We start from the raw sequence: 14,282 nt of genomic DNA, 5'->3' as shown, positions 1-14,282 counted from the left end.
TCTGCTTCCCAGCATGGCTCCCCAGACACCTTGTTAAATTTAGACCTGAATTAACTAGGCAGCAGCTCTGTTTATGTGCGACAGAGATGGTGTCGTGTATATGTAGAGCATATGTATTAGTGTGTTTTGTAGTGTATGAAGGGGAGAGTGTTTGTGTGTGTGAACGAGACGGTCGTTAACAGAGATGACGAGTTAGATTTCTTGCCGGAGGGTCTATACCAGTCGAGACTTGTGCACACGCACACACACACATACACACACACACACACACACACACACACACACACAAACACACACACACACAGCTTCCATTGGCCCGTCGAGGCTGTTTGGTTATGTAAGAAACAAGTGAAGTACAGGTCGCTGAGGGTTTGAAAACTCCTCTCAGGCTAATTTTAATTGATAGAGCAAAACGCAGATTATTTGTACTGCCTTCGTTATCTGCCATAGACACTCACATCACTGCAGCACAGCAGCAGAGATTTAGACTTCTAACTTCCACTCCAAGTGTCCAGTACTGTCCGGTTTCGTCCACACTTCATGGGTTTATCTCTGTAGGAAGATTTTGTCCCCATTCTTTATCCCGCCTGCAAACCTCTGATTGATTTGCAACTGGCAGAAATCCATCACAGGAACAGTTATGTGCCACTGACGCTCCTTACCATGGATGTATGAAGAGAATAGGGTTGGGTATTGTTTAAAAAATGACAAAGCCAGTACTCTTAAAGTGATACAGATACTAATAGAGTATCTAATTAGACACTCATCATGTGAATAGAAGCATTCAGTTGTGTAAAATGCCACCAGATATCACAGGTGTGTGGTATAATCATACCTTCAAACGTTTTGGTGGCATCTCAGCACGCAGAACAGTTCAGTCAAATACACTGTACTCAAGCTCACCACACCACAGACTGTATGGGTTGCAGTTAGTGTGGTAGTTGGCTAACCACATGTCACATTAATTTGAAGAATGCTTGTGGTGATTGGCTAACTGGAGAAGTTTTGATACTACTTGGTAGGGTTGTCATGATCCTAAAATTTCAAACTCGATATCGATACCCAGGAAAATATTCAATACTCGATACCATTTTCAATACAGCAGCAAAAAATTAAGAGGCATGTCATTTTTTAAATAAAGATCAGAACAGTAACATCAATGATAACAACAAAAAATCCCCCCAAAATAAATAACAACCAGAAACTGATCTGTCCATACAAATGTATTTACCTACAGCCCTGTTTATTTTCTGTGCTTCTGGTGAATTGGCACCATATTTTCATTGCTGATCAAATAGAGTTGGTAGTTTAGGCTCAGGATGCTCCTGTTTCTACCTCACTATGTGATCAGAGAACCAGGGGTTACGGGAGAAACCAAATGTTTTTTCAGCTTCAATCTGTGACTTTACAGTTAACATAACTTTTCAGACACACATAATTGTGTTGTCCTGTTAAACTAACATTGTCTATTAATGTTACAGATGGGCATGACTGATTAAGTTTCCTGCTTAGCTCCCACATTAACGTTAGTGATCCTCCTGCAGCCGCGCTGGCCATATTACAGCAACAGAAATGTGTGCATGCATGCACAGCGACGACAACAAGCCGGGTTGCAGCAAGGGCTCTGTGCCTGCCAGACGCTGCCTGCACAGCGTGTGTCCGTCGGACCCGTCGCGCGCACCCGACAGGCGCTGAGGTGCCGTGCACTGTTAGTATCGATACTTTTGTAAATAAGTATTGTATCCAGATACAGAGTTTGAGTATCGATACTTTTCAGAGTATCGATACTTTTGACAACCCTACTACTTGGTACAACGTTATTGATACCTTAAAGCTATTGAGTACAGATACCCGGCCCTAAAAGAGAACTAGATACAGAGTTGGAGGCGGGACTCCATGCATTACCATGAAAGTTGCTCTGTGGCACATGAAGCCAAAAAAAAGTCAACTTTTGGATATAAAATTGCCTGGATCGTACGAATCCATGGGCCCATAGAGTAAGCAAAGTAGCTTTTCCTTTAACACCCCCTCCCACTTGGGCTCACTCACGTGAATGACAGTAGGACAGTAACTCCATATTCATATCCATCAGTTAATTTTTAGAATATGCTGTTTAAAATAATGGACGTAGCCACCGTGATGTCATCCATTGGTTTGGGGACGTTGTGATGCCTGGAGTTTGGCATTTTGACAGTCACCATCTTGATTTTTAGAGTCCAGAGTGACCATATGTGGTTGAGAGTGTGGAGATGTTGAGCAATTGGTGGATCTGACTCATAGATATTAGTAATGCCTGGCAGACAGCCCGTCACTCAAAGCAGCCACACCTTTAAATATATGTTAACTTTAAGCCTTAATAGCATTTAAATGATTGAGTTATAGAAAACTCACCCCCTGTACAGTTGTCATGAACGGGTAAATCAGCTAAGGAAACCAAAACTATTTTTTGTACCAGTCCAGAAACATGTTTATTTCTGCCATAAAGTTGGGCATTTTAACACTGGGGTCTATGGGGATTGACTCGCTATTGGAGCCAGCCTCGAGTGGCCAGTAGAGGAACTGCAGTTTTTGGCACTTGAGCACTGGCTTCATTTTTTCAGCCCCAGAGGTTGCCGCCTGCTTCTGGGACATAATGATTTAAATAAGGGCCATTTAAGTGTACTGAAACGTTCATGTGCCTAAACCCCCCCCCCCCCCCCCCCCCCCAAATTTCATCAGTTGATTTACAGACGTTTCTTTCATCTTGTAAGTCTGTGGAAGAAAAGTGTTTTGGGGCTCAATGGCATAACTTAGCCTAACGGGCAGGGAAGTTGTAATTACACTGTTTGGCCATTATGTGAAATTGGCTCTGAAGCCCAGCTCCATGCCCGGAGGCTTGCCCCTCACAGCCAGCCAGAGGATCCTTTTTCTTTTGACATCCCTCTGAGCCACAGCCAAAACTTTCCTTTTCCCACCTCCTCTGTCATGTTTAAGGCCTCCGCCAGTTTCGGGTCCCTGACTGTAAAGTGAGCTGAAGCTGCTGTTTTATGTCAACTCTCAGCTGATAAATGAAGGCAGTGAAAGCTGACGGAAACGGGTTCAATAGGTTAAATGACAAAATGCCTCTGAATATAGTTAAAATGCTGGATAAAGTGGAGGCTGATGATGATTTCCTGAGGAATTTCTGCAGATTTCCTGCCAAATCTGACCTGGTGGTCCCCACATTCCAGTCATCAGTCCAAGTTAATTACACAGAGTTATCATACTTGGTGGTGTGGCTCAGGATTTTCCCATCCTGTCCATGCAAACCTGCTGCAACTACTTGTTATTCTTTTGTTGACTAATAGTAGAGGCACTGTTGTCTCTAAATCAATATGCTGATAGTTTAATCATGAGAAAATGGTGTCTTAATAATAAAAGACTCTTGTGCAAAATATGAGCATTTGGTGTAAAAACACTCTAATCCAATATTTTAAAGTTTTGTTTACCATATAAAGTTGAGACAAACTTTTTTTTTTCCTTTCTGAACACTTAAAAATGGGTCTTTCCCACAGGACGTGAATTCCCATAATGCACAGCTTCTTACTCTTCATTCCCAGCCATCTGCCACTTCTTGGATTCATTTGTAACACGACTAGAATTAGCTTCCAAAAAGGATTATTCTCCATTTATGTGAAGTATTTTTGGGATGGAACTTCATGCTGGAAAGAGTTTAGAGCCTTAAAATGTTGATTTTGTGTTTATTAGTAGATTATTAATTAAATATTGCACCTAAAGTCAGTTAAGCATATGTGGAGACACCCCAGCCCTCGCTCACAATTCCGTTTTTTTGTGTTTTGATTTGAAAAGGATCAAAATAAGTTGGTGGTGATGATAAAACAGAGCCTGTAATTGTGCTTAGCAGCCAGCCAGCCTGCCACTCAGTTTCTTTATTAACCCCCCATGTCTTCGCTGCAGACGGGATTCATCAAAGCATCTCATGTCTCTTCCTTTACTTTACTGTTGTTGTTTTGGATGCATTTAAAAGCAAAGTCGTGCTCGCAACAGGATATCCAGCAGTGTTGTGTTCTCCAATTTTTTAATTTCCTCTCACACAGTGACTCATCAGCCTTCTTTGTGTGTCATAATAACAAGTAAAGAAACAAAGCAGTAGTGAAAGCCACTCTGTTAATACCTGCTCCTGTATGTTGAGGTACTTTTTCACTATCGGAACAAAACAAGAGTGAAAGAGAGTTTAGTGTTTTACCTGCACAAGCAAGTCATTAACCTTTATGACCACTCCTCTGGGTGTGTTTCATAAACACAGTCACACGGTTACAGCCTTATCCGGAGCTGTCTGTGTGTTCTTTAAACTCTCCTTCAGCCAGTGACCTTCACAAGAGTACAAGAGTTAACCCTGACCTGAACCATATCCCGACTTCTCGTATAACCTGAATCTGACGTGTAGCTTATCTGAAGTGTGACAGTGAGTCAACATTATTCATAATCCTGTCACTCCACCTGTAAAATGCCTGCATTGAACAGCTGAATCTTAAATCTTTAACATAAAGTTTGGGACATTCAGTCGTTCCTTTGATGTTATTTTAGTTTTTACATACATGCAGTTCCATTTTAACATGTCTGTTTTCAATCAGGCTCATTTCCTTCATGTATACAGACTTTCTCCCCTGCTCAACATCATAGCATCGGGGGATGGGCTGTGGAGAAGGACGAACAACACAGAGAAAGGCATTTCTTACCTTCATTATGTTGTCATTCGTTGCTTTTGTTTTTTGCCTATTTTCACCCAAAAAAAGCCTTTTTTAAGAAGTGGAAATTGTTCTAAACAGATTATTGCAGTAAACAAGATCGTCTTGCACATGGCTCAGAATATGCCTCCAGTAATAAACGATGAAGAAAAATGGGGAGGAAATGCAAATATGCTGCTGATTAGCCACTAAACTCTGTATGAGTAAGACAGAAGAACAATAAAAAGTAAAGAAAAGGAAGAAAAAGAACCAACATAAAATAAATTTTAATGAGCGTGATATTGATACTCACTCAGATCCAAAAGGCTTGACCAGAATGTCCGAACGTAGATTAAACCAAACTTGTAACCCTAATTCTCATCAGTAGAAGAGTTTTACTGTGAAGCAGCGGCAGGAAAATATGAAAGCCCGTTCTTGTCAGTGTGATGGAAAAAAAAAAAAAGATTTGGTTAGGTCATAGACTCACAAGTCAGTCTTTAGACGCTTTGCTTAGCTAAAGACTGATGACTTTCTCCCTGATTTTGTGTTTAGATGGGCAGATACAATTTCAGAGTTTAAAAAACTCCCTACGTTGCAGAACCAATAGTAAATCTGCAGGGCGGTCCTTCGGTGGCTCACTGAACTCTTGTGCTTGTAAACATAGTCCCACTAGAAACACGTATAGCGGTACAAAATGGCTCAGCCGTGCTTGCAGAAAACGCCGTCAAAGTGGGTGTTTGTTGCGTTTGCGGCGACACATTCTCACCAACTAAAAGAAACAAACATGATCTTTTACAAGGCCATGACTCATTCGTATGGCTGGACTATAGAGGGAATCGCCTTGTTGTTTACAAATATTTCTGGGTAGAAAACCAGCAGAGCTTTTAGCTATATATATAGCCTATATATCACATTTTTCACATCACTGTATCACCGTTTGGACTAATCCGATGTTTGTAAAGTCTATAAACACAATGATTGAACAAACATTACTATTTCTGTGTGCACGTTTAGCTGGGCTAACCGTTAGCTGTTAGCCGTTAGCAGTGTCTGTAATAGGTAATAACTCATTAAACGGTCCGTGAAAAAAATATCTTTTCCAGCGGATATCTTAGTTACAACATGATTGAGCTAGCAAAGCAGTTTTGTGTTGCTATGTGTGGTATTTATTCAGTTTTGGGAAATCACGATGTCTAGAAAGCATCAGTGGCTGCAGCTGACAGGGACAGCTAACACTAGCAGCAAAGCTAACATCAGGACGTCATCTGTTAAAAGCCTCCCGTTGTCGGATACGACATGACACTACTCCAGTTAGCTCAATCATGTTGTAACTAAGACATCCGCTGGAAAAAATATTTTCTTTACGGATGAGCACACGTAAAACGGAGTTTAATCTCTCGGCATCCATTTTCAAGCTCTCTGTGTGTTTGTTTCCTTGCGGACGAGAAAAGGAGGAGCGCACATTTCCGAGAAGGCGTGTCCTTTTCAAAAATGCAAGAGGCCTTGCTTTGTTGCCGGCCGTTTTCGCCGGTGTGTTAAACACACTTTAGAAAGGAGTGTCCCCAGACTATCAGAAGGCGGAGATCTCTGATTGTCTGGTGGCGAGACTAGTTAGGTCATAATGACAGACTTTCTCAAAATTAACTCATTATTTTGAGAAAGCTCATTGGTTTGTGACAAAAAGTTATTATTTCGAGATACTAACTCATTGTTTCACGAAGGTATGGAGAGTCGGCATGGAGAGTCCAAAACACTAGTCGGTATCTGGGTTTCTGTGAAGTGCTGTAAAGTTTAGTTGATTGAAAACACACATTGAACACACATCAAACATGGCTTAATAGCAACAATTTCAAACACAAGTACATAAATCAGCTTCACTATAACTCGCAGCATTCACAGATAAAGCACTTGTGTTTATATGGACACATTTTCCCCACAAATACAACATGCTAATGTTTTTAGCACAAGCCTATGGCATTTTACATTGTATATATTAACCTAGTGGCTAGCAGACTTTTCCTCTACTCAAATGAAGCCAGGGACACTGTATAGTGGTACAAAACATTAAAGAAAGGAAAGAAATTGGTAAAAAAAAAAAATCCCCACTCTTGCTGTTTTTGTTCTTTACCTCCACATGCATAGTCTTTACTGTGTGTATTTGTGTATGTGTGTGTGTGTTGAGAGCTCGCAGTTTCTTATCTTTGGCATCCAACAATATTCACCTTGTTACAGTTTCATTATGTTTTGCTAAAATTTTTGTTTTGTGTCTTTCCCCGTCAGTCATCCCCAACACGCTCAAGGTCTCCCCCATGACCCCACCCCCAGTTATCCCGGAAGGAAGTGACCTCACACTCTCCTGCAATGTCACCCGGGAGCTCACCCACCCCACCTACCTGTCCGTCACATGGTTGGTAAAGAGGGGAGCAACATCAGAGAACATTTTGACATTTGGCCCTCAGGGAGACGTGATTACAGGGGCTAAATTCGCCCGGCGCTATGCTGACGGAGGCATCCGACTGGTTCCTGGGAAGAACGGAGTGTTTGAACTGGTGATTTCCAAAGTGACAACATCTGACGAAGGGATTTATGAATGCAACGGAACTGAGTGGACGCATGAAAATGGAGGGAAATGGATAAAAATTGTGGAGAACAATAAAGAGATGGGGACTGTTGCTGTTACTCCTACAGGTGAGGAAAAGAAACTGACTGCAGCTAGTACTTTAAGTATCATAGTAGTAATAGCAGAAGCAGAATAACTATATATCAGAGTAAGTGCAGTCATAGTTGCAGCACAACATGTTTTCAGTCTGCCTCTCCTCTGTCACAGACACATTACTGCAAAACCATAGAACTTTACTTTTGACTGTGTTTGCTAAGCTGAGTTGTGGACTTGCAGTTCATTAAAGCTGGTCACCGCAGTGTTTACACCGGAGATTAAACATGGAGGACGGTGCAGGCGAAGTGATGTTCTTGCATTGGATTTCTTTTTGATCATTTGGCATCCTTGAAAAATCATAGTTGCTGCTACAGGCAGCAGTTGAAACAAGACGCCCGTGGCTGATTCTGTGTTTGTTACATGTCTGAAGTATGTCAGTATGTTACAGAGTACAAGTCGGGGATTAAACTAATGTCAGAATGGATTTTGTTACTCGTGGCTCTTCGTGACAGGAAACAGCTTTGGAATCGAGGCTACATTAGCAGCATTAGCATAACACACCCTGATTTTGATACTGCGTTTTTTGCTGCTCATCCTGAGTCCAACAATGTTACAAAAAAGCAACGCTTAAGCAGACTTAAAGGAACACTTCAACCCCCCAAATGACCATTTATATATCAATTACTCACACCGTCTTTCGTTGAATTCATGAAGAAAACATTGTTTTTTCCTGCATGTTGAATTAAGAATCCAAAAACAGAAAATTCTTGATGGAATGGATAAAAAAGGGGTCCGCTTTTAACAACAGCAAAACAATATCAAAATACCCCTTTTTCAAACTCAGTTTGGTTTAGTCGTACGCAGGTGTTTTGATATAGTTTCACTGTTGTTACTCGTGGACCCTAATGACTTCAATTCATCAAAAAAATTTATGTTTTTGGATTCTTCGTTCGCCATGGAGCCATGTGAGAAAAGCAAAGTTTGCTTCAGAAAATCAATGCAACACAGGCTGAGTAATTGATATATACTGTAATTGATTAGTTGGGAGGTGGTGTATTCCTTTAAAGCAAGCAACCAAAGCAGTGGTTCCCAACTAGTGGGTCGCAGGCCAAAAGTGTGGGTCCAGTCTAAATGGACCACAAGTGACTCAAGAACGTATCAAGTTTATTAAAAACATGCCTCATTTTGAAGTACAGTGAATTTCTGGCACAGAGCTTTTATTTTGAAGTGCTATAGAGTCAATGACTAACAGACAGAGAGAGCAAACTAGCTGATGGCATGCAAGTATGACGCTGAATATATTAAACTGTGTGGATCTTGAAATAATGACTAAGGAGATATCTGGACCCCATGGCTGGACCAGTTGGAAACCACTGCCCCAGAGTGCTGTTTGACAGGTGTTTCAGCCAGTCACGCTCAGCCGTGGTGGTTGGTGCTTTGTTGCCGAGCCTCAACTCCATTTGAAACTGTTAACTGAAATAGATGGTAGCAGGTGGTTAATCCAGGCTGCAGAGGCTCCCTGTAAAACCTGAGGGTTTTCTTTGTCAGAGGTTTTTAAAATTGTAGAGGGCGTGGAGGGAGAGACAGGAGGCGTAATTAGTGTCAGAATTCACACTCCTTCCCTGAGTCATAACTCAGTCATATGTGGACACACAGACGTGAGCTAATTCTAGCTAATGTGGCATACTTTTATTGGTGCCGATTTTCAGACCCTGTGGGTTACAAATGCTTCGTCCAGGTGATTGTGTGCACCATAAACTTGGCATTAAAGGGTTCCCTGCACATCCTTAACAGTAATTATGCCTGAAGTAGTAGTGCTGTAGTAATAAGATGCTGGTGATAATTACTCTGAAGGGAGCAACAGATAACCCTCAAATCTCAGACTTGGTTCCTGATTAAAAATGAGGTTACACTGGATGTGTTTCACTGCTTCCTGTGTTACTGTGCTGGATGTGAAGTGATACTGGAAGAAAATGAAGGATGAGGAGAGAGGGAGGGACGTGGGAGAGTTCCCTCTCTGTTGTGCGGCTGTCTTTATTTTAATGGCATCCTCTCCTCTGTGAGGCTTTCTCTTCTCTCTGCCTCGCTCTGTCCCAGGATGCCTGTGACCCTCAGTGTCTGTCTTTCTGTCTTATTCTGTCCTCAGAGAGGCTCCCTGCGCTCACTCTCTCTCGCTCATTCATTGCGGTTGCTGTGGTCACCGTATCTTATATCTTTCTGGGCTACCGTATCCTCTTTAAGTGCTGGAAGACACCCAGTGGTTTGTAATGAAACTAGAAATGAGCAGCACACACACACACACACACACACACACACAGGTCTCAGGTCCATTGTGTGCCAGTCAGTTCATATTGACTTACCGACTTGAGTAAAGAGGATGAGAAAAGTCAAACAGAGTGGGCTTTGTGTCTTTTGTCCTTTTCCAGACACCATACAGAGAGTCTTCCACACATACTGATATCTAGGTTGTTACTGGAGACCGTGTCCAAACCCCTGATCATACAGTTTAAGATGCACAGAAAAGACCGAAAGGATTTTAAAGTTCTTCTTTAGCATCACTGCTGAGAGGATGTTGTGGGAAAACAAAAGTACCCATGGGCTTTTCTCTAAGTCGCTGACATTTATAGATGATTGTCTTATAAGATCCTTTACCCGCATCTTGTCCAGTTTCAAACTTTGCCTCCATTTGGATAGGATGACCTTTATGTTCAGCTGTATGGAGCGGTACCCATTGGATTTTTGTCAAGGGAACCATGGCGATGCTAACTTCTGCATCGGTCTACGAATAAATGTCATCCCTGCACCACTGTGTAAATTAGTATCTAAATTTTATTCTTTTTATTAACTAATTAAGTGTTATGTGACGCAAAACTGTAGGACTTACTAAATCCCAAAGCACTGCTTGTTAACCTTTTTTAGTATATCGCCTGTGTATATTGCATGTACACTTAAGGATGACTGATGGTGTCTGTCTGTCTGTGTCCTCTCAAGGTCAGTCCCTCAGTGTGAAGGCGTCTCCCTCCTCCTCTCCCTCTTCCACGTCTCTGCTCCTCTCCCCCGGCGAGACGCTGACTCTCCTCTGTTCCGTCGCCGCCAACAACCTGCCCGCCCTCGCCCTGGAAGTGACCTGGCTGGCCGACGGCCGCGACATCGTCACCATGGAGCGCAGCGGGGTGGTGATCTCCAATACATCCTCGAGCAGCGCGCCGGGAAAGCGAGGGGAGGCGAGCCTGGAGCGGACGGGATCTGGAGAGTACAGGCTGGCAGTGAGGGGGGTGAGCGGGGAGGATGGAGGCGTGTACGCCTGCCGCATCCGAGCCTTCATCGAGAAGGGAGGAAGGAGCTCGGGAGGAGGGGGGAGGTGGCACATGGCAGCCGAGAAAACATCCAGCCCCGTGACAGTGAAGGTGGCGCAGATCAGTAAGTGAAACTACTGCATGGTTTTTTATTTTTTTATTCTTCACTCTAAAATATCCAGATAATTAATGAGACATAAAAACATGAGCTGCAGAAATCAGATCAGCAGCATAAAGAAACATTTCTGCCCAAAAATGAAAACACTCACATAATTATGACCTTATAGATATAATAATATAGCGTAATATCATAAATACTCCCTCAAAAATGTTGTCACTATGAATTTTATCTCCTTATTTGACTTCCTGGGCATCTCCCTCATCAGTATGAAGTTAAACTATATTTATTCAAGTTTCTCAGGAACACTCGTCATACATTTAATGATTTTTTAGCAACAAATGGAAATACAGTTATGTTTGGCGCTGATGGCTCCACTCTTAAGATACTCCCTGGATTAGACAAGGGAGCGCAATGCAGGAAGCCCCCGCTGGGTGTACAAGCGTGGGCCCAAAGCAAGACATAAAATACCCTTTTAACCTTTAAGCCATGTTAGAACTCTGAATTTAGGAAGGTGGAGGCTGGGGTGGAGGAGGTGAAGCTTTGCCAGCAGCAGCAGTGGTGTGAGGCCACATTGGTGTAGCAGGGTTCAGTGAGTAGGAGGCCATATTTAAATGAACCACCTTGTTGTGAGAATGGGCTGTGATTGGTGTGTGACTGATTAGAAGCAATGATCCATCAGCTGGTTACAGCTAGGTCGTATGACTTCCCTGTCCTGCTTGAACTAACGCAAAGCTTCATTTTACAAGATTACATTTGAACACATCATGAGAACGTTATAATTGACCATCGCCTAATAATTGTTTTTACTGAATAGAGCTTGAAAGCATCATTAACTTAACGCAGCCTCTGTTAGCTGTTAGCTCAGACCACCAGCTGCTAACTGCTAATGTTGATGGGCTCTTTGATCCCGAAGGGGTCCTGGTAAAAATCTCTGTTAGTCCCAAACACGTTTTCTGTTCTCCCCGGTACGCTGTTAGTCTTGAGCCCTGCTTTTTAACCTGTGCAAAATGGATGTGACAGAACAGAAAAACATCAGCCACTGCCATCTGTGTACGTCATCTTTATGTGCCGATATGATGGTGGCAGTCAACAAGCCAAATATCGGCCGATACTGATGTTTGCCTGATAAATCGGCGCATCACTACTTATAATTTCTCAAAAGTGTATCTTAAGAAAAGCACCAGTAGTCACCCCTAAACTATTACATCATCACTATCAAGGTTTGTGGCCCAAAATGTTTGATTTTGTCTAAATGGATCGGCATTTCTTGACATCAGAGTGGTTTGCCATTTGTAGCAGCCTCCGTCGAAGACTTGTGTGTGTGCATGTGGACAGCTCTGATTTCCAACACAGAGAGCTGGAAGACAAAGTGATAAATAGTGGATGTAATTGACCATGTGCATATTGTTTCTGTATGATTTCCTGAGTTGTGGATGTGCACCAGTGCTGCGGTGCCACAGATGAATCTGGAGTCTCAAGGGGAAACTCTTTAATCCTCTAGTCAGCCTGTCGACTCTCGCTGCGAGGACGATTGATTAGTCATGCCTGTCCTGCACTCTGCTACCTCTGGGTATGCAGTTTCTGTGTGTATATATATATTTCTGTGTGTGTATGTGTGTGTGAGATGCTCTGATCCTGCCTCTAAAGAGCAGTGGTGTCAAACACAGTCGACACAGCGATCAATTACTGGCATGGTGGGTGGTCTCCGTGTCTGTCTGTCTGTTTCCCTCCCTCTTGCACTGCATTTTTGAATTTTACATCATGTTTGGGAATATAGTCGGCTCACAAGGTTATGTATTGGATACGCAATTAGATATGGAATTAAGTGCTTTCTTTCCCTCTAAAAAACATAATGATCACAATTAGGATGCTCCTTCACACCTTCAGTGTTCAGGTCTTCTTTGATTTAGAATCTTAAGAAGGAGGCTTCAGTCAGCCCTGTAGGAACAATGATTTTAACTGGCTTATCCAGCACAGTCCACAAATGTTTGTTCTTAAAAGGTGACTTTGGTATTTCTTTAACCTGGGCCCCCTTTTCCTTGACCAGGCTAGTTGGGTCAGATCATATGATGAATGAGAAACCGACGCTGGAGGAGCATTTAATATCCTGGCGATATGATTTCTCAGTAGCTAACAGCCACAGTGGACAAAGAGTTGTTGATTGGACAGAAACTGTGGCTCGTGTCTCTGGAAACATGCTGAACATTTGAGACAGCATCACCTAAATGCCTCTATTACATGGCTGCACTTTAATGTGCATCCAGATCGTCCATAGAGAGAACTGCCACTGCTGCAGGGCCACAGAGAGCTGCTTAACTGTGTGAGACTTGACTTCATAAGCATGAGGACTTGAAGTGAATGTGAAAAGCGTAAACTTCAGAGAGGCACTAGAGGCATTCTGGTTTCTGGTTTGTTGACTGAGTTGTATTGACCAATCATGTTTGAACGGGCTTTGGTTGCATGCATGTAAACGGTCAACGTGGAGAGCGAAAGAAACACATTGGGCAAAATGCCACCTTAGGACCCACTGGCTATTATCTGACGACAGTTTACCTTTTTATTAATCTGTATAAAGGCTGTTTGAATATAAATGTAGAATATAAATGATTATGAATATAAATATGAATGAAAAATAGCATCATACCTATAGTTGATGGGTCCTGAGATTGGGAAAGGGGCAATCAGTTGATTGCGATCTGCAACCTTGTCACTCGTTGCCACTGAATCCTGCTAACTGAGCCTTAACGTTAACATTTTATTACATAAATGACAAGTGTTCACCAAAAACATATTAAACCATGACCCTAAAACCAAACATTGGATGTTTTTTGGTGCTGTTACGCCCCTGTATTAAAGACCCAGGTTAGCTTTAAAGGAGCTCTGTGGTGATGGTGATGGAGAGACGGGCGGATTGAAGGTGTGTACTGACTGATCTGAACGCCAGCTGCTGTTGTGTCATAACAGTTGGATTTCTGACAAACTCCCAATTCCCAATGAAATGAATGAATTGGACTTAAATGAATAAATAAACACTTGTTACATAATGGCGTTTGGTTCTGCTACAGTACTATATTTAATGCTTTTGGGAAATCCCAGGAAGTGTCGGATTGACTCGCTAAAAGTTTAATGCGAGCCGGAGTGTCATTTTCTTCTTTGTCCCACTTTCTTTTTGGGGTAAGCTGTGGTATGAAAGGAATAAAAGACTTTTAATGATATTTATGGAGTCCAGTTTGCTTTGGTGCGTTCTTGGCAGTAATATCGGCAGTTCAGTTCAAAAACACCTCACAGTGCTTTATTCCCTCTGAAGAGTTAGGAATGGACGGGTGCCACATGATGCTGATGTCAGAAAGAAATTAGACAAATTGAAGTATATAATAACATGTAATTTACCCATAAATCCCTGCACATCTGATCATTGATCAGTCAAAATCTTCTCTCCTCTTTAATTCAGTCATGTCAATCAGGAAATTAGATATAAAACAAATAAGGGAACACTTCTTTTG

The 14,282-nt window shown here is 42.2% G+C and overlaps 1 protein-coding gene across 1 annotated transcript in view; it reads left to right on the top strand.

Moving 5' to 3' along the window:
- ptgfrnb (prostaglandin F2 receptor inhibitor b) overlaps positions 1 to 14,282 on the top strand; it is a 79,898-nt gene that overhangs the window by 14,490 nt on the left and 51,126 nt on the right. The window contains exons 4-5 of the mRNA XM_033624466.2: positions 6,987 to 7,394; positions 10,354 to 10,782. Of these exons, the coding sequence (XP_033480357.2) occupies positions 6,987 to 7,394; positions 10,354 to 10,782 (837 nt within the window). The remainder of the gene's footprint in view (positions 1 to 6,986; positions 7,395 to 10,353; positions 10,783 to 14,282) is intronic.

Source organism: Epinephelus lanceolatus, chromosome 24 (assembly GCF_041903045.1).
Source record: "Epinephelus lanceolatus isolate andai-2023 chromosome 24, ASM4190304v1, whole genome shotgun sequence".
NCBI classification, from domain to species: Eukaryota; Metazoa; Chordata; class Actinopteri; order Perciformes; family Serranidae; genus Epinephelus; species Epinephelus lanceolatus.
This window is presented reverse-complemented; position numbering and strand designations above follow the sequence as displayed.